The sequence below is a fragment of the Balearica regulorum genome, chromosome 1, assembly GCF_011004875.1.
Source record: "Balearica regulorum gibbericeps isolate bBalReg1 chromosome 1, bBalReg1.pri, whole genome shotgun sequence".
Taxonomy (NCBI): Eukaryota; Metazoa; Chordata; class Aves; order Gruiformes; family Gruidae; genus Balearica; species Balearica regulorum.
The window spans coordinates 37635500-37662803 of record NC_046184.1 but is presented as its reverse complement, the minus strand read 5'-3'; the positions used below and the strand labels follow the sequence as shown (position 1 = coordinate 37662803).

At 39.1% G+C, this 27304-nt stretch overlaps 2 protein-coding genes across 3 annotated transcripts in view; both read right to left on the bottom strand.

Moving 5' to 3' along the window:
• The window catches only part of TBK1 (TANK binding kinase 1), a 29335-nt gene extending 21774 nt beyond the window's left edge, over positions 1-7561 (bottom strand). Inside the window, exons 1-5 of one of the 2 annotated variants that reach the window (XM_075745694.1) lie at positions 7501-7561; positions 3134-3254; positions 1175-1315; positions 790-919; positions 28-209 (exon numbers count right to left, since the gene is read on the bottom strand). In XM_075745694.1, coding sequence (XP_075601809.1) covers positions 28-209; positions 790-919; positions 1175-1315; positions 3134-3220 — 540 coding nt within the window. In that variant the 5' untranslated portion in view covers positions 3221-3254; positions 7501-7561. Of the gene's footprint in view, positions 1-27; positions 210-789; positions 920-1174; positions 1316-3133; positions 3255-7062; positions 7162-7500 lie in introns of those variants that run through there. The other variant, XM_075745701.1, reaches the window with a different exon arrangement.
• Positions 7562-15088: 7527 nt separating this feature from the next.
• XPOT (exportin for tRNA) overlaps positions 15089-27304 on the bottom strand; it is a 30191-nt gene continuing 17975 nt past the window's right edge. The window contains exons 12-25 of the mRNA XM_075745643.1: positions 26963-27087; positions 25957-26101; positions 25681-25800; positions 25420-25514; positions 24563-24632; positions 23879-24117; positions 23108-23393; positions 21053-21242; positions 19715-19831; positions 19514-19629; positions 18968-19015; positions 17368-17439; positions 16194-16250; positions 15089-15691 (exon numbers count right to left, since the gene is read on the bottom strand). Of these exons, the coding sequence (XP_075601758.1) occupies positions 15665-15691; positions 16194-16250; positions 17368-17439; positions 18968-19015; positions 19514-19629; positions 19715-19831; positions 21053-21242; positions 23108-23393; positions 23879-24117; positions 24563-24632; positions 25420-25514; positions 25681-25800; positions 25957-26101; positions 26963-27087 (1707 nt within the window). The 3' untranslated portion in view covers positions 15089-15664. The remainder of the gene's footprint in view (positions 15692-16193; positions 16251-17367; positions 17440-18967; positions 19016-19513; positions 19630-19714; positions 19832-21052; positions 21243-23107; positions 23394-23878; positions 24118-24562; positions 24633-25419; positions 25515-25680; positions 25801-25956; positions 26102-26962; positions 27088-27304) is intronic.

The following is a 27304-nucleotide window of genomic DNA, read 5'->3' as shown; positions in this document are numbered from 1 at the left end:
ATAGAAGGTGAAATCATATAGGCTTACTAAATACTCTTCTGTGCCATACAGAGAAACAAATTGTTCATCATCTTCAAGTTCTCTTGCAGCACCAAAGTCTGTAAGTTTATAAACAGACTGACCATCTTCACCTATAACACGCATTATATTGCCTGGTTTGATGTCACGGTGCACTATTCCATTCTCTCGGAGATGATTCATTCCAGCCACTTCAATTAAAAAAAAAAAAAAAAAAAAACCAAAATAGAATTTGTGTATGTATCTTGACACAGACTGCGCAAGCACTGAATTGTAACTGAGGCTAGGAAGGGATATACGTTTACTTTCTCATTGGGAAATGGGAATGAGAAGGGACACTCAATTAACAAAAAGACCATGACCAGAGAACATTCTAAGCATTTTTGCCTTTTTTTCCTTTCAAACAGCTAAACTACAGTATTTCTTGCTCAGCAACATCTTTCCCATAAAGTAATGGAGGAAAATTTTATAACAGGCAGGCACAAGTAAACCTCGCTATTTTTCTAATTTACTTTTCTGAGATTAATTATCACTAGAAATCTTGAAACAAACAAAAAAGAATGATAGAAATGCTTTAAACAGAAATGGCTACTTAATGCAGCTATCTATACCAATATAGACATAAATAAAAGATGTGACTCCATATGACCATATTAATTTGTTCAATTAGTTGACAGTCATTCAAATTCTTTGTCTCTTGCTGTTTCAAGATAAAACAAGTATGAGTTCATTTCAATCAACAAATTAGACTAAAAAGCAGAATCTACATACCCACATCTCTCAAAACAATTAAGAACTCAGACTCTGGCAAACCAAAGGCATTAGACGGCTCCTCTAAGACTGTATATAAACTTCCACATGGACAAAATTCCATAACTAGTACTTTGTGTCTAATCGTTGTCTGGGGAAAAAAAGAAAAAAAAAAAGTTTGTGACTATTGTGAAAACAATGTCAGAAATTACATATAAACCACAGCCTAAACACTGAAAGCAAGCATATTCTTTCAACAACAATGGAAGAAAAACAAAAAACAGTGGTGGTTGGGTCAGATTCTTTAAAAATGTAACTTTATCCTCTATAGTTAAGGATAACGCAAAAAGGTAGTTACTGTAGTTACTACCATGCATCTTCGATCACAACTACAACAATTCATTACCTCTTCTTCGATGGCAAACAATTTGACAATGTTCTTATGATTTAGTTTCTTCAATACTTCAAACTCTCGCATCTGAACATCCACAGGACGAAGGAAACTTATACTGTTAAATACTTTGACAGCATATAAATCCCCAGTTTTCTGTTCAAAAGAAACAAATTACTAACCAAACAGAAGCATAAGATCATAAATGTACACATACTCATTATCCAAGTATCCTGAGATCTTCTGTTGTGCACACAAGTATACTCAGATTAGAAATAGTTCAAAATAATATTCTGTGTTAATGTGGAAATTAAGATTCTACTAAAAAAAATTATGTATATATTGGTTTAGTTTAATATAGACTATTAAATATGTTAAATATAAACAGACTAGTAGAACGGAAATTCAACATTAGCCCACAAAATCCAAGTGCTTTTAAAAAAAGAATAGTTAGCATAAGAAAGGCTACACATTTAAGAATGACCCATAAACTCAGTTGAAAAATATTTTTCCAGCAAGAGGTAAGCCACTTGCACCGATCAGTAGGAGACACGCACATACTGCAGTTGAGAATCCTGGCTTGCTTAAGTTAAGAGACAACTTTCGGAAGCCAAACATTGCTCGCTCTCTCTCTTTACTGTTCTGTTTATACTGATAAAGAAGTATTTTGTTTTTTCAAAGAAGGCAGTGTCGAGCACTATACCACTCATGCAAAATCCTGAAGCAATTCAAACCCACATTATAAGTGACAGGAGCACAGTCAAGAGCTTAATCGGAGACTTAAGTTCTCAAGTGGGACTAAGCCCCAACATGCTTAGCACCCACAGCACCAGCTGAGAGTGCAACTCCTGTCCCTCTTTGGGCAAAGCACCTCCCTGTACCCACTCTAGGAATAAGCTTGTATCAGCAGTCTTGTGTGCGACAGATTCTTTCTAAGGACAAAGCCTTCTGGTGCTTAGACTAGGTGTGCTGTACAGCACACTGACATGCACTACTGGTGCCCAGGTAAAAGTTTTCTCCCATTGACAACGAGCTGCAGGCGATGTGCTCAGACTAGCGAGGGTGATGAGAGATTCAACCATGAAACCATATGCTTTCCAGGGGAATTGCTCTGTGTTGAAATTCACTCACCCAGAAAAGCACATTAACTGCTAAATTATTGGTTAGCATTGCTTCACAGTTAAATGTGGAACACAGAAAACACCATAGCTTATATACAACTTCATATTGATTTCACATATACTGTAAGGGAATGTTACTTTCACAACAAGGCTTATCTTCATTTTGTAAGACATGCTGTGAAATTCATAGGAATGGAATGACCTACACAAATAAGGTCATTTTAGCCCCTCACTCAGGTTACAACATACACATCAGCATATCATTTACATGGCAAAACTGCTCAAAGATGTACTATTTTGTACTGACTACTCATGGCGTGTCAACAAGAAGATGGTGTCCTGGACATGTATGAAGCATTGACTTACAAAGATTAACAGCAACTTCATCCAATGTGATAATATGTTAAGAATATTTCACTTACAGTACAAAATCATTAAAATCACAAAAAATGGGTTTTAAAAGAACAGGGAAAAACTATGAAAAGAGAATTTAACAAAGACAAAAATAACATACCATGTCATAAAAACTGATAAAGACTTTTATTGTTATTTAAATTCTTAAGCAAGTATTTTTTCCATAAAACTGAAGAATGGAGGAATGAAGAATTAATAACAGTTAATATTTTACAAGGACAAATAGTATAATATTAAAAATAAATCCTCAGAAATAACTGTATAGAACTCTAATTCAATGGATGAATATTATACATTAAAACCTAAATATGAATAGTTACAAAGATATATTTGTTTTAGGCCTAAATCTTGAAAGGTTTTTTATTTATTTCATGACACTACTCACATATGAAAAAAACTCAATTTTACGTGTTACTCAGATTAGTAATTCCTCACAAACCTTATGTCGTCCCCGGAAAACATTTGCAGTAGCTCCCTGTCCTAGAATATCAGACAACAGCCAGAGGTAATTCGAAGTGCTCTGCATCTTTGCTCTTTGAGTAGACAGTTTTCTTTTTTACCTTAAAAACAAAAGGTTAAGTATATTGAATTATAATTTAGTAAAATACACGAAAGGGACTTATTTGAATTAGAAGGAAAAAAAACCCCAAACCTCCAAAGACATACAGAAATAATTAAGAACAACCAAGTAGAGGAGTAAGAAGTGAAACAAAGAAACAAAAAAAGCTCAACAATCAAAACTAATGCCACAGACACAACACCTCTCTGCGTTTGAGTTCTTTACTTGCCAAACTTTGTTTGAAAAGCCAACTTGAAAAATGAAAGCTTTATAATCCCTTTGCTGTTTTACACAGGTCTTTAAATGATACAGTAACAAAAACTACAGGAAATAGTTATACACAGGTGCACAAGGTCTTTTGAAAATAAGAAAGACCTGTAATCGAATTCCATTATTATGCCAAAGAACCGACATTAGAGATGATGGCAGATACATATACAGATCTTATAGATCCCTTTGGCTCTGGAATTTGCACTTTGGTACAACTGTAAAGGACTGGACTAACTACTCACAAAAAGCTATTTTTACATGAACTAGATAAAAGTCACAAGTAACACAAATATTTTCAGCTACTTGCTAGAACCACCAATTACTACTGGAAGAAATTAAGAGACATATCTCTCATTTTGAAAAGTTCACGTTTGGTACGTCACATCATTTCTAGAGAGACAGCCTGGTTTCCACACCCGTCCTGAAATGTAAACTGTCAGATACTCAGGTCTTCACAGATTCAAAAGTAAGAGGAAAAAAGCTTGATTAAATTGATTACAAAAACCCCATTAGAACAGTCAGATTTCCCCCCTTGCCAAAACAGCAGCAGCAGCTGCAGGTGAATAGCTTTACATTTTTGGTTTAATTAAAGCACTGATTTTGCCATTAAATCTAGCAAAAGGCTCTAAGATCAAAGATGTAGCTTCCTGTTTCTAAAGAATCTTAACACCAAAATGGCAACCTGACCAAGAGAAGGCAAAAGCCTTTCCTCACAGCCTGACAGGAGACCTTGCATCAGCCTGTGTTAATTGACAAGAAATGGCTAACATACTCAAAAGAAACAAAAAGCCTTTCCTGTAACTACTGGAATAGGTACGACGGAAGTTCCTGTGTGTATTTATTACAAGAAAGCGGTTGGCACTTTTTGAGAGCTCCCTGGTGCAAAAGATGACACCACCAGAATCCTCACAGCATGCACTGCAGGAGAGTGGAGGAAGCCGCATGCCAGCCGCCGCAGCACTGCTCGCCTGTCCAGCTCCAGCAGCCAGCTGAAGCACTCGCTTCTGCACCGTTCCAGGTCGTACTCATGCCGTGCCGCGAAGACACTGAAACTTTCTCATGCCTTTGAAGACATTTCTTTATGCGTAGCAACTGCAGATTTCATACTTTCATTTTGCTATTCGCTCGTGTAAGATGTGGAGTTTCTTGCAAAGCTGTCCCAAAATATCCAGGCAATGGCACATAGCATGCAGAATGCAACAACAAAATGCAAAGAGTCATGCAGCAACACCATTTTAAAAATCTAGATAAAGTTCTTAATGCCTAGGGAAGGGAAGAAAGGCTTTATCTCAAATCTGAACCAAAAACAATCAACACCACACCTTAAACCCTTACAATTCTCAGCTACCTCTGTCAATCTGCAATAGTAGAATAAGATAACTTTCTCCCAGGCAATTACTGTAGATGCCAAAGAGATGATGCAGACATAGAAGGTAAGGAAGAATTCCGCAAGGAAATAAGGCATAGCCCACTCCGTAAGTCATTTGTAAAATCTCCAAATTAAAAAAAATCCTCATTATTAAACCCCTGCTTGTAACAAGCCAGCTGGCACATTACCAGTAAACATTTATTTTGTCATTTATTTCAAAGCAACATTCATTAGACTCATACCAAGACACAGAAACATAATGAATCCTTTCTAAGCAGACAGAAAGTGTGCAGAAGGATCAAGTAAACAAGAGTTTCTTCACCAATGTCTATTCAAATACTAAAAAATTTAGCAGCCTATTAGAGACTGAATTATTATGTTGCCCTAAGTGATAAAGATGAGGTAGCTTATGTATGAGATCAGCTCTCTTCCTTTACCTTCTTACTTTCTAATTAAATTTGCATGAAGGTCAATCAGTGAAAACAAAACAAAAGGACAACTCTGCGACAGATGAGCTTGAGTATCATTCAAGGGATTTTAAAAAAACACAGCAAGTCACTAATGGGTTCTGAAGGTCTGGGTTTTTTCACTTGTAAAACTACAGGTATAATTTTGCCAGTAGTAATCCCAGGGTACATATCCAGCACCAAACCAAAATCAGCATTGCACTATTATACTTTTTTGGTCAAAATAGTATTTTTCTAATAATAACAAAGTCTACACTCTTTTGTCAGAGTTTTCACTTTTAAGGCATAAAGTCTCATTCAGCTTTAATCTTCAAATTATAAAAATTTGATTCATTAACTTAGATTACATTAGATCTCCTTTGACTTAATACCTTTCCTTTTAATCTGACTGATTCAGAACTGATCTTTGCTAAACACTCAGCATGTCGAGTTTTCTTTCATATCTTCCATTATCTTCCTAAATAATTTCACTAAGAGTTTCATATTAAAAAAAAAAAAAATCTCTAAATGTACAATTAGTCCTGTCACTAGATTTAATGCTGAACTTTGTATCTCTTCACATCTCACTTATGGTCATTAAGTCTGATACTAGGTAAAAGTCAGATGTTCCACACATGTATCTACAAGTCTCTCTCCTACCAGCAGTTTATTGTCTCCCATGACACATTAGCATTTCAAGGGTTTGGGGGCTGCTTTTTGGTTGGGGTTTTTTTTAGTATTTTTCTGTTTCTTGTGATGGTACTACTACTTTATTTGTCAGCAGGAGGGATTATAGTAGAAGACTGCACTGCTAATGTGATTTTTTTTTTTTTTTTACACTCCCAGTGCTTTGAAGCAGGAGTACTGACTGCTTCTAATTAATACAAAGAAGTTTGCTGCTACCTCAGGCACACAGGGTAAGCACACAAAGCAGGTACTTCCCCTGTTAACAGCTGCAATGTACAAGTTCACCAGGCAAGTAGGGGCAGATGATGAAGTTAAAGTGAAGATTCTGTCTACAGGCAAGATCCTATATGCCACCAAAGCCGAGGGGCAAGGTGCTGAGGTTACAAATAAATGTTATGTCAGCATTATACAGTCTGATAAATACGAAGGTTTTATATTTCCCTGTATAAAACCTTCCCTCTCTTGATGCCTAGAAAACAAGATTCTCCCCTGAAGTTCCTGCCCCCTAGCCCTGCTTTCTTCACCTAACCTCCTTCCAGGAGTTTCCAGTCCAACAGCCAGTATCTGAATGAACGAAATACCCTGCTCTGGGCCGCACAAACTGCTGCTTGAACCCATACGAAGCAGCACATGCTCCCAAAGGCCCACAAAACAAACGGTGAGCCTGGCTCCAGTGCTGCTCATCACCGCTACTCTTGGCGTTTCCAGTCCGTAATGGGGGAAGGGGACTGGGCCTCTGTCAGGGACAGCAGCCCCAGGAAAGCTATGGAGAGGCACAGGCTCACCCGAGTGACCCTGCCAACCCCAAACTCAGAAGTGTGGGGTATGGAGAGCACAGGACTGAAGCTCAACCTCCGCAACAGGACATCCCTCCTGAGGTGAAAGTTTAACAACTTCTACAACCACGAAGGTGATGCTTCTACCTGAGGAAACCTTTATACAAACCACTGCCACACATACTCTTCGCTTGGCTTTCCCTCCCGCCTCCCTTCCAATTACAAAAGTAATTTTGAGGGGTCGCATCAACTGCGACCTACCGGCATCCATGGGGATAAAAGTCATCGAGATCGGGGCAAGGGACAGGCCCCACGCACGCTGCCGAGGCCGCAGGCCGGCCACCGCCTCGCCCCTCCCGGGCGGGTACCGCTCTGCGGGGCGGCATGCACAGCCGGGCCCGCCGCCGCCGCTTCTGCTGCTTCAGGGGGCCGCCGACATCGCCCGCGACCCTCCTCGGGAGTCGATAGCTCCCAGGAAGGCCCCGCCACCGCCCCGAGAAACCGAAACCATCTCGCCCCGGCGACAGCGCGTAGGGAGCCGCTTGCCCTCGCCGCCGCAGCGGCGGCGGCGAGGGCAAGCGGCTCCCTACGCGCCACCATCTCAGCTCAGCACGACGCGGCCTCCCCTCACCCTACCCTACCCTACCCTGCCCTGCCCTGCCCTGCCCTGCCCTGCCCGCCGACCCCAGCCCCACGCACCGAGCCGCCTCTCGCCCTGCCTGCCCAGCTCCCCGACCGCTTCCGGCTTCCTGCAGTGGCGCTGGGGAGGCGGAGCGGCAGAAGCACCGCCTCGGCGGCCGGCACCTCCCGGCCGCCCGCAGCCCTTCCCCGCCCGGACGTTGCCGGCGGTACACTGAGGTGCGGGCGGAGGTTTGTGGCGCTCGGCTGACAGGGTTGGGGGTCGCCACCGCCCGCTCTGTAAGGGGTGAGGGAGAGGCGGCGGCCTCTGAGGCAAGAGAACCGCGGAACAGGGAAAGATCTGGGAAACATCGAAAAGTGGAAGTAGGATGTTCCTTAAAAATGGGCGCTCCGGGTATTTTTGCTGGTGTGATGTTCAAAACGAGCTGAGGTCGGTTCCGGTGAGATTTCCGTGGTGATTTTTTTTTAATTTTTTTTAATTTTTTTTTTTTTTTTTCTGCGTAACCGCTTCAGTGACAGGTTGGTTTCTTGGCGCCCGCCCTGAGGCAGGGCTGCCGTGCTCTGCCCGGTACGGCTTACCTGCGCCCTCACCTCACTGACCGCTCTTTCAAGGCATAGCTAAGAGAAATCCTTCCCCGCCTCGTGTAATTTCTCTCAAGTTCACCCTTTTTAAACCTCACGAAGACTTGGTATTTTTCATACATTCGTGCTCTCGCTTATTTTTTACTTAAATGTCTTAAAGCAAGGTTCTTTGCTGATTTGCTTTTTTTTTCTTTTTTCTTTTTTTTTACTGTCCAGTAATGCTGCTGTTCCAATAAATGGTCAGCTATACAGTTTTTATAAGGAAAAATACTGATAATTTTATCATTTATGCATAATGTAATTTAAGCATAATTATGGTGGGAAAGTAGTCAAATCTTCCTCCCTCCAAACCCCTCCCCCCCGACTATCTTTTTTTTGATCCTCTGCATTTCCTGTTTGGAATTAGCATCTTCTCAAATCTTAGAAGCCTGTTTTTTCAAGGAACTAGCAAATAAATGGTAGCAACCTTTTGCTTACAAGTTCTGTTTGTTGTTATTGTCTCACCTGTCTTAAGCTTCATCACAACCAGACTTTGCTGATTTGCTAGTTACAGGCACTAAGCTTGTTCCAAAATTCTGCTTAATGAAACTGATAAATTGATACATTTTATGCTGTTAATATAAATGCTTAATTTATATTCTGCATTTGTTGGCATCTGAGCTTTCTTTCATAATGCTTCTGCATTGTAGAGGGAACAGTTCCCCATCATATTTGCATTTTGTCCCTGTGTCTTTCAGAACATTGCAGTGCTCCTCAGAAGTTATGATGTGGCTTATTTCTGCCACCCCCTCCTCTGTACACAGCTTTACAAGCCTTTTTTTTTTTTTTTCACCAGGTGGATACCCATGAGTCAGCTTTGTCTTCTTCAGAAATATTCATCAGATCATTCATATGATGTGATTTTAGCAAAAGCCCTCTCAAAATCAGGGCAAAATCACCAGTGAACTTTTCTTTGTATCTTGAATGTGTACTCGCTTCCACTTCTCAAGAAGACAAAGCTGTTGGTTTGGTATGTTGATGCTTTTTGGAACTGGCCATTTTAAATCATAGTCTCATTCAGGCTAGACTAGACTTCGAGAAGTCTCTGTTCCAACATCCTGCTCAAAGCAGGGTCAGTGCTGACTTCAGACCAGGTTCCCCAGGACTTTGTTTGCTTAAGACCTAGAGTATCTCAGCTCCAATGTCACCCTCCCCCTGGGTCTGGCCAGCAACCACTCACACTGCAGTTACAGCCCATATGCTTTCCTCAGGTCTTAAATCGATAAAGATGATTCATATGATTTACATGATTCAAATCATCTGGGTTTTTTAGGATATTGTCCTAGTTTTGGCTGGGATAGTTAATTTTCTTCCTAGCAGCTGGTATAGTGCTGTGTTTTGGATTTAGTATGGAAATAATGTTGATGACACACTGATGCTTAGTTGTTGCTAAGCAGTGCTTACAATTAAGTCAAGGACTTTTCAGCTTCCCAGGCCCTGCCAGCGAGGAGGCAGGAGCCGGAACGGCACAAGAAGCTGGGAGGGGACACAGCCAGGACAGCTGACCCAAACTGGCCAAAGGGGTATTCCATACCATATGATGTCATGCTCAGTATATAACCTGGGGGGAGTTGACTGGTGAGGGCCGTGGCTCAGGAACTAGCTGGGCATCAGTCAGTGAGCGAAAAAACAAATACACTTTTTTTTGGGTACATTTTATTATTATTATTATTATTATTATTATCTTCCTTTTCTGTCTTATTCAACTGTCTTTATCTCAACTCACGAGTTTTACTTTTTTTCAATTCTCTCCCCCCATCCCAGTGTTTGGGGGGGAGTGAGTGAACGGCTGTGGGGTTGTTTTAGCTGCTGGCAGGGTTAAACCACAACAGGTATATTTGTAATATAATCAGTAATCCTTATGCAAGGAGAATCTTCTCTAGCCTTTAAATGTTTCACTGTATGAATCACAGGAAAATCATATGTTGAATATAAGAACAGGAAAAACAGACACCAGAAAAGAAAATGTCATTACAGCTTTACTCTAGCAATTTTTACTTTGTTTCTTTCCACTTAGTAAAACTTCTGGTGTTCCTCACCTCTCTTGTATTTGGACTCACATTCACGTTCACAAATTCAGTAGTCTGTAGCTGTATACTATTACATCTTTTCATCCTAACAATATGGCTATAAGAATTGCAGCTAAAGCTGGCATATTGTGTACAGCCTTCTCACATGTATAGCTGTGAAAGCCAGAATTCAGAGAAAAAAAAAAAAAAAGATGCTGGGAAAAAAAAAAGTCAAATTGATTGTAGTTTTTGAGCTTTGCTCTAGAAGAATATTGAATAATTACCACATCCTGAAAGTAGTGAGGAGGAGAATTAAGTTAGAGCGCAGTTTCTGAAACACCTGGAAGAGAGATGAATACTATTCTGTGGATGTTTTATCAAATGATGACATTTCAGCACTTGCATGGTCAGAGAAACTAGATGAACAGGAAGAAAGCAAGGCAGCTGTGTGTATTAGAGAATGTACTTTAACAGCTTGACCATGACTTTCACTGAGAGGGAAATTGTGGTCAGTAGTTTCTGGGATGCTGACATGTATCTCTGGGGTGTTTGGCTGCTGGACACTGTAATAGAGTTTTTAATACAGTTTTTATTGCACGCACACAGACTGAAACTCTGAGGAATGATCGCAAGTAGCAACATTTGGTTGAAGGGTCTCATGGAAAATACGATTGCTGCAAGTGTGGTCTCACCTTCCAAATTTCCAAGGCTCTATTTCCAAACATGGAAGCACCAAACTTAAAGCTTTTTTTCAACCAGAGCTGAGAGCATTAAACCAGGCAAAATATGGTACCTTCTAAGCTTATTCTTGGGACCATCTGGGCAACAATGAGATAAGAACAGGAGAGAATGGGAATCAACCACAGTAGATACTTGCGAAGAAAAAAGCATGTGATTGGATTATCTGACTTTTGAAAATTTTGAGTGAAAACTTGTATCTTACCAACCTTACCAAACGCAGAACCACTAATTTTGCCAGTGAGTCAGGTGAGAACGGTAACTCTAGAAATTCCTGAACACATTAAACATTGTTTTCCCTCTATTGTTAAAGAATTTTCTAAAGAAAACTGAAGCTTTTGAGCCATTTGCTCTGATAATCAAATTCTTTTCCATATTTGATTTAAATATTTAGGAGAGATCACAGCTGAACCAGAGTAAGCAAATCTATTACACAGTCAACTTCATTTCAGCTGGAACTGCCTTTTGCGGTTCCACATTATTTAAACTATTTTCTCTTTGGCAGTTTTGCAGAGAGGGAAGGGCAGTGATTACATGATGTAAGACAGCTCTTACAAGCTTTGCCTTTTTTCCAGCTTGCCACCAGAGGATTCATTCCAAAGCTGTTTATAACATGTACAGATTAATGCTCCCAAACAAATCTTAGTCCAAAAGTATTTATGCTAAGTAGTCCACAAATTATATTCATCCTCTTGTCCCATAGTTATGAAGCCATCTAGGAGAGTTCAGTGGAACAGTGGCTAGTGTTGATAGTCAAAAAACATTATTAGATTTTTTAAAATGTCCTGGAGCCTGCTTTCTCCTAGTCTCTCAGTGGAGTGTTCTCACCTATCTCTATTTCATTCCTCCTACCCCACAAGAAGTAGTTTTCATAATGTGTTCAAAGCATCTGAACACTGCCCGGAGGGTCTAGTTTACACTCTGAATACGTGTCGCATCACCAGATTTCTCTTTGGAGATAACAGGTAACAGGCACTTCTTTTCCAGTCCAGATTAAAAACAAACAAAAAGCATAAAGGAGGAATCTATCTCTTCAAAATAAAGACGTGGAAACTCATCAATTCCCTTTCTAAAGTTTGATTCTTTGCAAAGATAGTTACTAGGCACTGCATACCCACCACATAACCCAACTGCGCTAACAGCTGCAGACCTCCAGTCTCTGCACTCCTGAAGGATATTGCAGAAAAAATAATCCGCCAATAGTCAGAGTCGGTGTTTACATGTTTATCTAAAGATACAGAAACCAACCCGCAGATCCTGTTTTACAGCTCACAGCTTGCGTAATCCCCGACAGTACACTATTCAGATTCAACAGGGTCAAAGCAGAGTGTCCTGGCTCTGGCAAGGATAGAGTTAATTTCCCAAGGAGCCAGGACAGGTGAGCCAAGCTGGCCGGGGGCTATTCCATACCATGTGACGTCATGCTCACCATAAAAGGGGGGGCTAGTCGGGCAGGGGTGGGTTCGGTGTGGCTCCTGGACGGGTCGAGCGTCTGGTCGGTCGTGGGATCGGTAAATTGTTTCCTGTTATCACCCATTGTTACTATCTGTTATCAGGACTGTTGCTGATTGTTTCCTTCTCCCTTGCCGTCCCAGTAACCTGTCCTTACCCCAACCCTCCAGGCTTTGCCGTTGTTTTTCCCTTCTCCTCCCCAGCCCGCCGGGGGAGCTGGTTACTTTTCTCCATAGTAGCTGGTATAGAGCTATGTTTTGGATTTGTGCTGGAAACAGTGCTGATAACACAGGGATGTTTTAGCTCTTGCTGAGCAGTCCTGACACAGAGCCAAGGCCTCTTCTGCTTCTCACCCCACCCCACCAGCGAGGAGGCTGGGGGTGCACCAGGAGTTGGGAGGAGACACAGCTGGGACAGCTGACCCCAACTGACCAAAGGGATATCCCATACCATATGATGTCACATTCAGCATATACAGCTGGAGAAGAAGAAGAAAGGGGGGGGGGATGTTCGGTGTGATGGCGTTTGTCTTGCCAAGTCACCATTACATATGATGGAGCCCTGCTTTCCTGGAGATGGCTGAACACCTGCCTGTGATGAGAAGTGGTGAATGAATTCCTTGTTTTGCTTTGCTTGTGTGTGCAGCTTTTGCTTTACCTATTAAACTGTCTTTATTTCAACCCACGAGTTTTCTCACTTTCACTCTTCTGATTCTCTCCCCTATCCCGCCAGGGGGGAGCGAGCAAGCGGCTGCGTAGGGCTTAGCTGCTGGTTGGGGTTAAACCACAAGACTTTTCTCATGAAAGTGTATTTTGATAATAGCTAAATCATGCTTCGTTGACACAGTCAATTAACGCGTAGGCTTTTTTTCCTGCTTTTACACAGTATTAAAAGCAGTACTACCATTACTTCACAAGGCAAAAGCCTCAATTGTGTATGAGAGTGACTCCACCGCAATGAGCCTGTAATTTAAAACCAAATAACTTTGCTAAAGACATAAGAGCCCCACCTTATTGTTCACTTCCTAATCTGCCTAGTGAAAGCTCTTCCCTCTGTGTGGTAAAGCTGCCCTAACTGCAGGGGAAGGAGATAAAGCCAAACAGCAAACTCTGGGTAGTAGCTGCAGCCCCTTGAAGTGGGGAAGGGCAGGAACACAGCAGCATATGCAAACCAAAGAGGCAAGGCTTCTAGAACTGTGGCAGAAAATAAGTATTGAACCCAGGGGACCCTCAGCATTGGTATGGCAGCACAGGGAGGGAAATGGGAGTGTGAGGCTAGCAAGTATAAAAAGCACCAGAAGAACACAATCTGTAGGAAAGCAAATCAAGTAACAGGAAACTTTTGATTAAACATACAAAAGTCAGGAACAAAGATCTTGTAGAACTAATACTGTCCTATTGAAGAGTAGTAAAGGTAAGCACCCTCTACTTTCTTCCCTCAATGAAAAGAGAGGAGATGGCAATGAGTGTCTTTCAAGACATCACTGCACTCCAATCCTGGCTGCTGTTTCTGATCCACCTCCTCATTTGTTTCCCATTTAAATTGGATGAAGAACCTAGCACCACAGTCTAGAAAAATCCTCACTGGATTATGCTAGAGGTAAATCAGCTTTTTACTATGGACAGCTATAGGCTGGGTGGGGAATGGATTGAAAGCAGCCCTGAGAAGGACTTGGGGGTATTGATCGATGAGAAGCTCAACATGAGCCAGCAGTGTGCGCTTGCAGCCCAGAAAGCCAACTGTGTCCTGGGCTGCATCAAAAGAAGCGTGACCAGCAGGTCGAGGGAGGTGATCCTGCCCCTCTCCTCTGCTCTTGTGAGACCCCACCTGGAGTACTGCGTCCAGCTCTGGGGGGCCCAGTACAGGAGAGACATGGAGCTGTTGGAGCGAGTCCAGAGGAGGGCCACAAAGCTGATCAGAGGGCTGGAGCACCTCTCCTGTGAGGACAGGCTGAGAGAGTTGGGGTTGTTCAGCCTGCAGAAGAGAAGGCTCTGGGGAGATCTAATTGCTGCCTTCCAGCACCTGAAGGGGCCTACAGGAAAGATGGTGAGGGACTGTTTATCAGGGAGTACAGTGACAGGACAAGGGGTAATAGGTTCAAGCTGAAGGAGGGTCGATTTAGATTAGATGTTAGAAAGAAATTCTTGACTGTGAGGGTGGTGAGGCACTGGAACAGGTTGCCCAGAGAGGTTGTGGAGGCCCCATCCCTGGAAGTGTTCAGGGCCAGGCTGGATGGGGCTTTGGGCAACGTGGTCTAGTGGAGGGTGTCCCTGCCCGCAGCAGGGGGGTTGGAACTAGATGAAAAAAAGCAAAGAAACAAACTGACCAGCCAATACGTTTGGGACAGAAGTAACAACACACTACTAAAATCTCTGTATAGACCACTGACCCTACTGAAATAGTGCAGTGAATGCAATTCTTTCTTTCTGCATCTTCCACATGCAAGACCACACGTGGAAGGCACACCTGGGGAACACCACTTGTGACCAGCCACCAACTGGATGCAACTCCATCCACCACAACTCTTTCAGCCCGGCCATCCAGTCACTTTTTTACCCAGCAAAGCATACGCCCATGGAAGCCACCAGCACAAAGTTTCTCCAGGAGAATACTGTGGGAAACTGTGTCAAAAGCTTTACTAAAGTCCACATAAACAACATCCACAGCCTTTCCCTCATCCCCTAAGTGGGTCACCTTGTCACAGAAGGAGATCAGGTTGGTCAAGCAGGACCGGCTTTTCATGAACCCAGGCAGACTGGGCCTGATTGCCTCAACCAAAATGATTCAAAGAGACTTAACACTTCACTGGATAAAGTTTTATTTATTTATTTTTATATAAAAAAGATAGAACCAGATGCTACTTTTAAATGAAATCATTTATTAAACCAATCTGTTTTATAGGAGGTATATATATATTTTATCATTAAGACAACTTCAATGAAATTACTATCTACAAGAATGACTTTGATTGTTTTATTTTCATGTCACCATACATGAACAAATGAATTATGTCTTATGAAAACATTTTACTCAGTATCAAAAATGTACACATTTTAATAACCATTGCTATGGTCTGAAGGGATTTTTACATTTAATTTCAAAAATAAGTGTAATTTCATTGCTGCATGTGTTACAGCATAAGCATAAATCATCCTATACATAATAAAAGTTTGTGTAGGTATACAGGTAATTTTTCATGTTGTCACATACCATCATGTTTGAGACAAGTGGGGGATTTGCATTTCTCTTTTTTGTGAAAGGCTAAAATATGTACTGATGTGAGCACAAAGCAACATTTCTTAAAAACAAAACCAGTTTGAATGGCACAAGAGTTAGCATTTTTATAAATTAACAACTAGAGTTCTGGATTATGGAAACAGGTACATGAGATTCCAGTACTTTCCTTAGGGCTTTGCTCTCTGGAAGAATACCTGTTAAAAATTATTAAAAAAACAACAACAAAAAAAAAAACATTTTAAGACAAAGGAAATGGTTGAGGTGTAAGATTAGTTTAACAGAGCTCATTTTCTTGTTTAACATACTGGTTAACACACTAGGTTCAAGTATGTAACTCATGCTATTTGGTTACACTCACCAAAATAAATACACTTACCCTCAAAAATGAAGCATTCTGACATTCTCTACAATTACAGCATCACTTTTTTGCTATTTCAACTATTAAACATAAGCCACTAGAATATCAAGCTATTGAGGAATTGGCAAGATGCTGAGCATAAGTGACAATTCTACAGATGTAGGTTTGTTGTTGTTTGCCTCTTTCCAAATAGCTGCTTTGACTACTTGCAGATTCCCAATAGCTAAAAACTTAAATAATTCCATATTTCAATTTTAGTTCAGGTCACTACCATGACTGAATTGTGTGACAAAGTTCAAGTGGAATTACAAGCTATTTAAAGAAAAATAACCCTTTACCTTTAAGTAATTTTTAAAAACTTTAGCATCAGGTTGCTGAAGTGCTTGACAGAATTCCTGTAAGAGAGAATAAATAAATACTAAGTAACTAAATGAGGCAACAAGACAACCTGAGATATGTTAGGCCATATAGAATACCTTGTATGTAAAACCATTGATTTTAGTTTGTATTTTCCCTAACGTATAATCAAAGAAAAGCACATTGTGGATAACAAATTGCAGTAGACTATGACAGGCCAAGTGCGTTCTGGGGTGAAAAAATGTGTTTTCAAATACAGGATCACATACACTTTTAATTGAATAGACAGAAACAGGACTATCTACAAGGACTGCAATCAGATTCTAAACTTTTAACTTTTCCAGTAACTTTTGGCAGCTTTGAAATGAATACTTCAGATGAACATTCACAATGGAGGAGCATTACATACACACCCAGTGACTCTAGATTCCAGCAGAGCATGCCTGTCACTTGAAAAAGTTATAATCTTAGATCAGAAAACACTGGGGCCCCAGCAAGACACAATACTTGATCCTTACAAACATTTAATACTACTTAAAAGTTCTACAGTTTAAGTCTTATAATGAGTATAATTGTCTCCTAATGCAGCAAACCTGATCAATATAGTATCCAAAGTAGTTGCAAATAAAATTAAGTTGTTAGTGTCCATCTAACGGTTTCTTCACAGCAACGCTTACCATAATGGTAGTAATGCTTAATGTTGAGGCAATGGGCAGGTGCAGTGTTTCACTTTTGAGAACCATCTTACACTACTCCAAAATAAGCGCACAAAACCCTTGCACTTAATGGTGAACATGACTTATGGCAGTAGAACCAGTGCTGTGGCCTTAATTTCTGTAGTGTTGAATACAGCCTTTATCATCACACTTTCTATACATTCAACATCCTTCATTTTACTTTTGAGTTATTACTCTTCAGTATTCTGATACTCTTTCCTCAAGTTTAAATTAAAGCAGATGTCAGTCACATGCACTGGATTCTTTTTTGCAAGGTACTCTCGCAGTAACTTTACTCCTTACCCTAAGTTAATCTCATTCTGATACGCAATATCAGAGTAAGTTTTACTGAGGCATGGTAGGAGGTTAACTTTGTCAGTATTAATTTTGTTCCATTTAACATTTAGAATTTTCAAAATGTTCTTTTAGGAATTCCTACCTGAATTATCTCAGGAGCTACTTGCAAAGAAGGCAAATACTCTTGCTGAAGATACTGAATGCACTCAGGACCCTAAAGAAAAGCAGTACACAATTTGTTCAAGTATATTTTTGTACATATGGGAAGTCATAGCCCTATACTGTATGGTACAGAAAAAAGTGTTTGAAAACACATGGTCTACAAGACTATTTTACAAAGAAGTTATGCATATCAAATACTAAATGCTCATATTATTCTCAGCTGTTAGCAAATAAATATTTTTATTTCAACCTTAGCATTAAGGATTCTACTGCAATTCAGTATCTTTTGTTCCATAGCAGAAGAATGCACTGGAAAGTGCACTGAAATAAGAATTACAATACAGCCAGTCAGTTTGTGACATGTCAACTGTAAAAGTCAGTGAAGTTAGGGCGACCTTCTTACTTATCTGACATATGAACACACACACACAAAAAAATAGCAATTAGTATCTGCCAACTGCTTTAGCATACTACTCCCATTAAAAATTTAGTAGGCAAGTACCCCTGAATATAGCGTTTATCTTCTTGTAACATTGACTGTTTAATTTGCAGTGGACTAAACAGTAATAAAATGGAACTTCCAAACCTTTGAGAGAAGCAGACAGGTCTGTTTTAGTTAACACATTAGTTTTTGTTTTCTTTATCTGCATTTATCAGATACCTCTCCTCACAAGAGGGATTACTGTACACTGGTGGTATACAAACATAAGTCAATAAATTTACTAGGCGAAAGTGAATCAGCTTCATTAATTCACACATAAGTTACCCTAGAACTAGAAAATGGTATGCAGTTCACACAAGGGGAAAAGATTTCAGATCTTTTTCCTGTATTTGTATCAGTAGTGTTAAAAGAAACAGGACTTGTAATAGGCAGTTATTTCATTTACCAAAGCTTGATTTCCTACAGATTTATGTCTTCATTGCTTTTGGGGAGAAAGGAACAAACTCAGCAGCTCTCCTCAATTAAAATGTAATCTTTTCTCTGCCAGTTTATAACTTAGAGTTTTTGTATAGTTGTGACTTTAGTTTCCTTTGACAGAAAAGTTAGCCAGCAAGTTAAAAGGTGCAGCAGGAAACAGTAACATAAATATAGAAACTGTTTCACTTCCCACTAAACATAGAAACTGTTTCATTTCCCACTAAACACAGAAATATGCTATAGTGTGTTAGTCATTAGACATTGCAAGATTAATTTTTCCATGTTTTTCTATTTTGTCTCCTACACATTGAAAGATACCCTTCAGTTTTCACAGAAGTACTCTATAGTAAATCTTTAATTGCTCTTTTACATCAGTTTCAGTACTACATGAAAAGTGAGAGAATGCCAATTGATCCATTAAACACAGTAACAATCAAGTGAGCAGATTTTTCTCGTTAATGAAGGATCAATATTTTGCAGTAATTGCTCAAAAGGTAACTACTGCATCCTGTATCCCTGCATAGCATTATGGTCATCCTATTATCTTATGTAAGAGTATAGTAGTAATTCACCCTAGTAAGTATCTAATTTTTAGAAATTGATTAAAGCACTAGAAAGAAATCTGCAAGCGTTATTCCCTGCAAAGTATTACTAAGCTTACCCTTTTGAGATGAATTGTTTTTAACGTCACTGCACATTCCGATAAAGCCTGCAATGTAATACATAACATTAGACTGTTTACTTTGTCTATTGGTTAAGTATTTAAAGCCAAAGAAACTAATGAGTCCCCAAACAAGGGCCAGCTCATGCCATTATTCCCAAATTTTCCCCTCACACAATGCTAACTGAGCCTCAACCTTCCAATTTTTGTTCCATTCCTACCAGAAAAATTTCTGTCACAGCTGAACCCCAAATGAACTAAAGAACAACCACCTGCATGTGTTCACTTCCACTGAACATTAGTTAATAAATAATATAGGTCAATGTTAAATACTCAGATCTGCAATTCTCTAGCTTCATTTTGACCATAGGTGAACTACAGAATACAGTACCACAATATTCAATAGTCATATGGGTAGCTCAATAAAAAACATAAGGGGTTTTATTTGTGAGACAACAATCTTTGATACCACATGGCCATGGTAGGTTTCTTAGCTTGAGTCCACCCCACAAGAATGAAAGCAAAGCAATGGTCCATAATACACACCAGTACTGTCTGGGCATCTGCTAAATCAAATGTTTGCTTCAAAGGTGCTAAGAAACATGCAGGAACAATGTGCTTGTAGACAAAGTCTGCAAAACCTACTGGTCCATCTTTACCTCCTGAAAAGAAAAACAACATTCCATGTTCTATTATTGCTTCATGGTTAGTAGCAGCTGCAAAGGAATTATGGAAAGACAGTCTTACCCCAAAGCTCCACCAACTTAGAAAGAATAATAAAACAAGTCTTCTGTGCAATAGGATCTGGGTAATCCACTGCTCCTTGAATGACAGTGAATAACACACGCTCCACATTCTCTGCACCTTAAACACACAAAAATGAGCTTGTCATTTCAACTTGCAGCCTATAATGTTTCTGTACTCTTACACTATTGTATATAAATACTGACCTGGAAGACATGCTTCAACTTCAAAATAGCTGTTTTTTGCACAAATCTCAAATATTTTTTGGAAGTTTCCCCTATGATGCAAGACAACTCTTATTTAGGTTATAATTGGTTTGTGGGGTGTGTTTTTGTGGGTTTTTTTTTTTAAAGTTTGGAGATTTTAATTGCTCTTCTGGCCTTTAATATACACAAAGGTGAGGGGGATACTTTGACCTACTTACAAATACCATTTTTTTCATCTCTACCCAAACCTGGTAGTTAATTAAAACGCAGCAGCACTGAAGTAGTTTGCTTATCTTCCAATATATGGAAAGATATTTTTAATCACACTTAACATTTCTGTACTACTGTGTTTGATTCCTTAAAAAATTTCTTGGCCTATCACAACTACCAAGTGCTTCTTTCAAGAAAGCTCTCAGTAGTTCCTTAATGCCACCCTTTCCTTTCCCCCAGGTATTACCATCATTTTAGGATGGGGGGGAATTCTGAGCTCCACCTGCCAGATGAGTCACTTCGAAGCTTCTCAAGTCCCTAGCCATTCTGACAGAATACAACCAGAGAGAATGAATTAAAAAGAGTCAAGCAACTGGACATTTGATTTCAAATTCCTGCTAGGAAAAGTATTAATCTGCACTTGGCCATTAAGGGTGAGGAAAACCCGTAACTACAAAATATATAAAGTCACATGATGCCTTCTACCATAGAAAACAAAATCAGGTGATAGTAATAAAAAGTTACAGAAGTTACTGATGTGTCCTTCAGAAAATGAACACTACAATGAATACTGACAGCTGTGAGTGGTCTTGCCCAACAGTTTGAACATTGCTATACATTGTTATATATTGTATAATCTTTGATTCACCAAATACAATGATGTATTATACACCATTCTTATCCTTATAGACACAACAATCACATATAAGCTGAAAAGATCAATAGGAAGAATATGTTTATTATAGCTGGATTTCACAAACCTGAATTCTTGTGCAACAGGTAAGGTTAATACTGTATTTACATTAGTCCATCCTACCTTAACATAGTTAATAGTACCTGATAGGAAACAGGCTAATGATTTTAGTAGACAAGACTTAGATGCGGATAACCACAGTGCTATCCTCTGAGAAACTGAACTGCTTACCTTGATTAGCTATGACTTCACTCATTCCACTGCCAGTTACTGTCTGCAGAAAAGCAAAGTAACTCCTCCGTAACATTTGTTTTTCTAAAGCAGCAGACTGGTCGTTTTCTTCTGCTGGAAGGAGCAACACCTCAAAAATAGCATGAAGCAGTGGCATGAACATCTGTTGCAGAAAAGGTGAAACCTGTGTCTGTGGAAATTGGAAGAAGGTATCAACTCAAACAGTTACTGAAGTTGAACATTATGAAATTAAAACCTGAGGGCTTGTTACAATTCTCAGCTTTGATTCACCTTTACAGTTAGTGTTTTCATGTACTAACTACTTTTAACAAAGTGAGTCACATCAGGGTCACCATGAACATTACTGCATCTTGACTTACACACCACCTATTTCAAGGCTTTTGCACAAAATCATCTAGTCCTCTTAGTCTCATCCTGAGTAGGAACAGAAGCTTTTTCAGGATTTCTCATCCTTCTGTTCAGACAGATACTATTTCAAATTCCCTGAAGTATCAAGAGAAGCTATTGTAAAAGTCACTGTAGTTACAGAAAATGCATCTCTAAGATGTTAAAACTGGCAGCAGGCCACCTTTTGTAGCACTTGACTTTAGAGGACTGCTTAAAGAAAAGTTTTCCTGAGTTGAAATACTACTGGCATTACAGAATAAACTTGTCATTTATGTCCTACGTGCAGTGAGAAATATATGTAAGTGCACTAATTCAATCGAACACTTATGAATTGAAAAACTGGAAGTGTGTGCTACTCAGCCACACCCTAGAATTCCATACAGATGCAACTCAGATGTTCATTTCTCAATGCTTAAGCAAGTTTTTAACTTTAATCTTCTCCTTATTTTACCTTGAAAGTATTCAAGGTGGAACTACTGAAGCAAGGATCTTTAACATATTACAATAAGATGGTACAGAAACATACAAAGTTAAACATTACACCCAAACATGGTATTTGTCCAGTCTTGCTTCTGTGACTTTACCTTCCTTACCTTATGCAGACTATTTAATTATCTAATGTTATCTTGAATTGCTTTTACTACTCTAGTCCTTTTGCAAGTTATCCTAACAGTTGTCTTCCCTAATCTCTGAAATACTTGATTTTTCAAAATTCCTTCTCTCTGCTCTGCAGTTGGGATACTCCAAACAGAGGTCCACATGCCAGATTCACACAGGCATACTACGGCTCTGTTCTACTGCTCACAAAATGCACTTCTCTTAGTAATTTTAATGTTGCATTCTGCTGAAAGACTTATTTAAGCCTATTTAAAAGGTTTCTTAACCTTCTCAAAGAGCAATGATTTTCCCATCCCATTCACAACAGTGCAATAGTCTCGTGGCAGCTCCAGGGAATGAACCACAAGTAACAGGTTAGTAACTTCATATATTTCATTGACTTTGCATTTGAACTGTCTGAAACTCAGAAGCTCTCAAAGGCTACACTTCAAGAACCTTTGCTAGATAATCAGGTGACAATCCTACTTCCACTTATATGCATTTCATGCCTCCATTTCAAAACCTCAAAATAGGGTGACAAATATGGAGTAACAATGCATTAGCCTCAGCATACATTTTTATGCAACACCACTGCATCAAGATCTAGATCTTGTAAATCAATATCCCTCCCTATACATGCATCTGATGTTTCTGTATCTCTATCTCCTGGAAATCTCATTGTAAGAAATGAGAAAATTCACTTTGGAGCTTGCATAGTTTGCAATATTAGCTTACCACTTCATTGGAGGACATGAAGTTAATCGTGTCAAAACAAATAATTTTGTGCTGATAGTCATATTTTATTTTAAAATATTAAACTGAAAAATTTAGAAATAATATAAAATTCTGACACTAATCAAAGAACACTCATTTAATCACTGTGACTCCAGCAATGTACAACTGTGGTTGAACACTATGTTTCCCAGTAGCAGCCTTAGAAATGTACTTACTAATTGTGAGATAAGGTTCTGACACAGTTATTTTTCTGGAACCAGAAAAGAGGAGGTATCAGCAACACTTTGACCGTGAACAGCTTATGCAATATCATACCTTAAACTTAGCTGTTATTTGGTTTATAAGAGGAATGAATTCTTGAAGATCTTTTGCTTCACAATCTTTAAGCATGTGTTCAGAGGCAGAAGGAATGAATGGAAGAACTTCTTCCTCTAGGCAAATAATCATGCGGTGAAGGAAAGTACGGACACCGCTTCTCAGAACTTCCTTTTGTAATGGGCAACTGAGAGCTGGCAAAAATGTTTGTAAGCAGTCCAGATAAACCTCTGAGCAGCCACATTGTTTTACAGTTTGCTTATTGCTGAAAGCCTTGCTGGTTCGGCTGTAAAAGAAATACATCAAGTTTTATATAAGCTCACATCCTGATACAATGAAGAAGCAGTAACACTGAGAACAATATATTCTTTAAAACCCACACACTAAACTAGAATATTACACTTCATGAAATGAAAGCCAAACACTGGAAGTAACCAACAGAATTATTTGCTATGAAGTAGTTACACTTTGGCAGTTTTTGACAATTTACAAACAATGTATGATTAGAATAGCTCCATACAACTCTTTGAGGAAGGGAATAGATGCTTGTTCATTATAAAATTGCTTAATATTCCCTGTATCTATATCCATAGCATTTTTTTCTAAAGGAACTTAACTCATTTTCTGGGCTACCATAAGAAATTCTACAACCACCATGATTTTCTAGGTCAATAAAGCACAGGTAGAAATTCAGGCCCTCCTCCCAATAAATCCTTTTTATTTCCCTTTTACTCAAACCAGAAACACACAGAATCACTGTGCTGTACCTACCTAGCAAATCCAACGGCATGATTGAGGCAGTCAGCCAGTGCCATCTGTCTGTCCTCATCTTGTGCCATCACCAGTTTTTCTAACAATACTTTGAACTTCTCCATCAGTGGAGTCAACAAATTCCTCATTAGAACCTGTTTTCTTTCTGCAGAGTATTCGCTGTTAACTATTAATACTCCAGCTGTTTCATAAATGAAAAGTTGATCATCACTGCTTAACAGAGCCTGGTAACCATTTTCCTAAAACGGAAGATAACAGGCATAATTCACTAGATGTCCTTTATCAAAGTTGTCTTCTCAAAGTTTAAAGATACTTTTCTTTGTTTAATCATATCTAAGTAATCTCTATAGTGTATTTACAATAGTTTTATTATCTTCCTACTTGAGTAGAAGTGTCAAGTACAGGTAAAAACATATTTGAAGGAACAACTATTTCTATACAATTCAGAGAGATAGCCTTCTATATACACCCATCTCTAGCCTATACTCCCAGAAACCCACATAAGCAAGATTATTAAAGTTAGGTAAAAATGTAAGCACGAAAGTGATCTCACATCAAAAAAGCAGGACAATTATTTATGTTTAAATGTTTGTGTGCTAAGCTTGCAATTCTGTAAGGACTCAGGCACACTGATGAGTTAAGTGCAAGCTTTATTTATTACAAAAACCTGCTGTAAATACTCACAGGAGGAGAAAGTTCCAGCAGGTCTTGTATTCTATTCAGAACATCTTCAATAAAGGGATTCATTTGCTTACTGAAGTAAAACACAAGTACATAACACTATTTAGAAGCGTGTGCATTTTTACAGGTTTCTTGGTATTTTATTTAAGCTGTAAAGCTGGACACTAAACTACCTTGTCAATATAGAAGTCCCCTTTAAATATCAAAGCACTGTTGTAGAAACATCTGGCTTATCAATATGGTGCTTGTGCGAGGCCAAAAAGATACACGGCATAGTGAGAAACAAAATGTCTTTCTTTCCCTCTTTTTTTTAAAAGATGCATAGATAACCTCACTCATCTGAGTGAAATATTTTTATTAACAGTTAAAAAATAGGATCCTTCTGAAATGTGAAGCATCCTGGAGCTTCTCCTGCCTCTACATTACGTACATGCCTAGGAAATGAGACCAACAGGACTGGACTGTTTGAAGGGCTCTAATACATCGAGTAAACTTCATCAGTGTAAATTCTGTAAATAATCAGAATTTGGTCACGGACAGGGCAGAGTTACTCTGGGGAGTCTCCAGATCACGCTCAGCTCTGCTTGCTGAAGAGAAGCAGGACAGACATTTACATTGTTGATCAGTTTTAACATCTAATGAAAGTAAGATAAGCATATGTATTCCAGTTTTGTTCTGTGTCAATTTTTTCCACTGCTACCTTAGTCTTACACAGTAGGACAACGCTGCTAGAGCACCGTTTTGATATATTACTTCATTGCAGTCCATTTGAAGCCCAGTCTGTTTCAACTGTGATGTACTGAAGGGCCATGTATGGTAAATTCAGTGCAATTTGGATACATTGTAACAGCTTTACTCACTTAAGAGACTTGACAAATCTGGAAAAGAGGTAAGCCGTTCGACTTCGTACTTTGGGACTTGTATGGCGAAGACCACGGTGATCTAAAAATGCCATCTGTAATCAAAATAGTATTTCAGTCTTAGAATCCTTAACAAGAAGGGTGGAAGCTAATCATTCAAAAATTCAAGAAACTCAGCTACTATAGCTACTTTCAGAAAATAAGATTTCCAAAATCTAAAGAACTTATCTAGTCAAAAAATATAAATGAGATGAAACTTACTAGAACAGTTGGAATGTGCTGAGGTTCAACAGCAAAGAATTTTTCATATCTAACCACTGTTTCAAAGAATTCCAGGGTCACTGATGTATGTTGATAGGCACTAACACCAGAAGTCACCAGCTACAAAAAAAAGCATTAGCAAGTTAGTACTTTAGCCATTTGTAACAACTAACTACAATGCAAGTGACATACTGGCAATTAAGATGAGCCATTTCAGCTGGAATATTCCAGTCTTTATTAGCATTTTTACATAGCTTCTGCAACACACATGCTTACCGTTCTCATCATGTCTTGTAAAGCCGTAGCTTTTGTAACATCACCAGAGAAGTGAGCACCATGAGATACAGGAAGAGCCTCTGCCAACATATACAGCAGCCTTATTGCTACTTCTACTTCCATAAATCGTGTAGTTTGCCAATTCCTAGAGAAAGAATATGAAGATCATGTTAGCACGTAGTAGCTTATGAAATAATCACAGTTCTACCACGTTAGTATTTTCTTTTGAGCGTTCTTCAGATGCACAGCATAAAAAGAACAGATTTAAACTAAGAAAAACACAGTAGGACATAGGCAGTATTTCAGGATGCTTCTGGAAGATTTTATGCACAGAGCACCTCTCCATCAGAGTGCACCAGTTTTCTTTTATCAGTTTCAACTTGAAAGCTACAAATTTCTTGAAGTGCTTATTTAGGTACAAAACCACCTACTATGACAAATGTACAAGCCATTCAGCTTCACTTAAAAAGAGAACTCACTAAAGAGCAAGGTACAAGGAAGCCACCAACAACACTGGATTCCTATTTGTACACACACAACTGTCCTCCTAGTCAGGTGACTAGTAATAATGTTTCTTTATTTACATGCATCATTTCCAGGACAGGTTCTGCTCTTTCTGTAAAAAATACTTCACTTTTAACCTTGGTTTTCTGACAGCAGTAATACATAAAATTTTGCCACATCTCACAAGCATTTTCTTGAGGTGTAAAGTGAACACCTGTCCAAACAGCTGTTGCTGTGTAGGTAAATGATAAAGATCAAGAAATATCTCTAGGGAAAAAAAAAAAATAGCTGCCATTTAAGGTTACAAAAAGAAAGCTTTTTCTTTCTAAGCAGCTGAGTAAAAGATTATACAAAGTCATATTTATCATGAAGTTGTAAAACTCATTCTAACAATTGGTTTCACCTTGCTACACCACACTTATGTTCATTACAAACTCTGAGAGTTACAAAAGGCAAAAAAAGCTAAGGGTATCACGTAAACAAGTTAAAAGACCCAACTTACTGAAGTGTAGTGTTAAAAACTCTGCGGACAGATGCCAACAGTAACTCTGGTGAGACCTGAGCAAGTCTGTCCAGCAACAGTTTCAACTGTTTTCTGTACTCCACAAACATTGCTTCATCTTCACCCTACAAAACACTCACATGTCAGCGAAGTCTGTATTTTCATGTTTAAATTAATTGACAACCATTTTAGACAATTACACGTAAAACAAAGACGTGTACATGCAAGAACAGTATGCCATGCTCAGAGAATTCAATAATGCTCGCCCTATGCTCTTGCAACATAACAGCAGGCTCCTTTGTGACTGGTTATAGTATGTTGAGAACCACTCCGTTCAGTCCA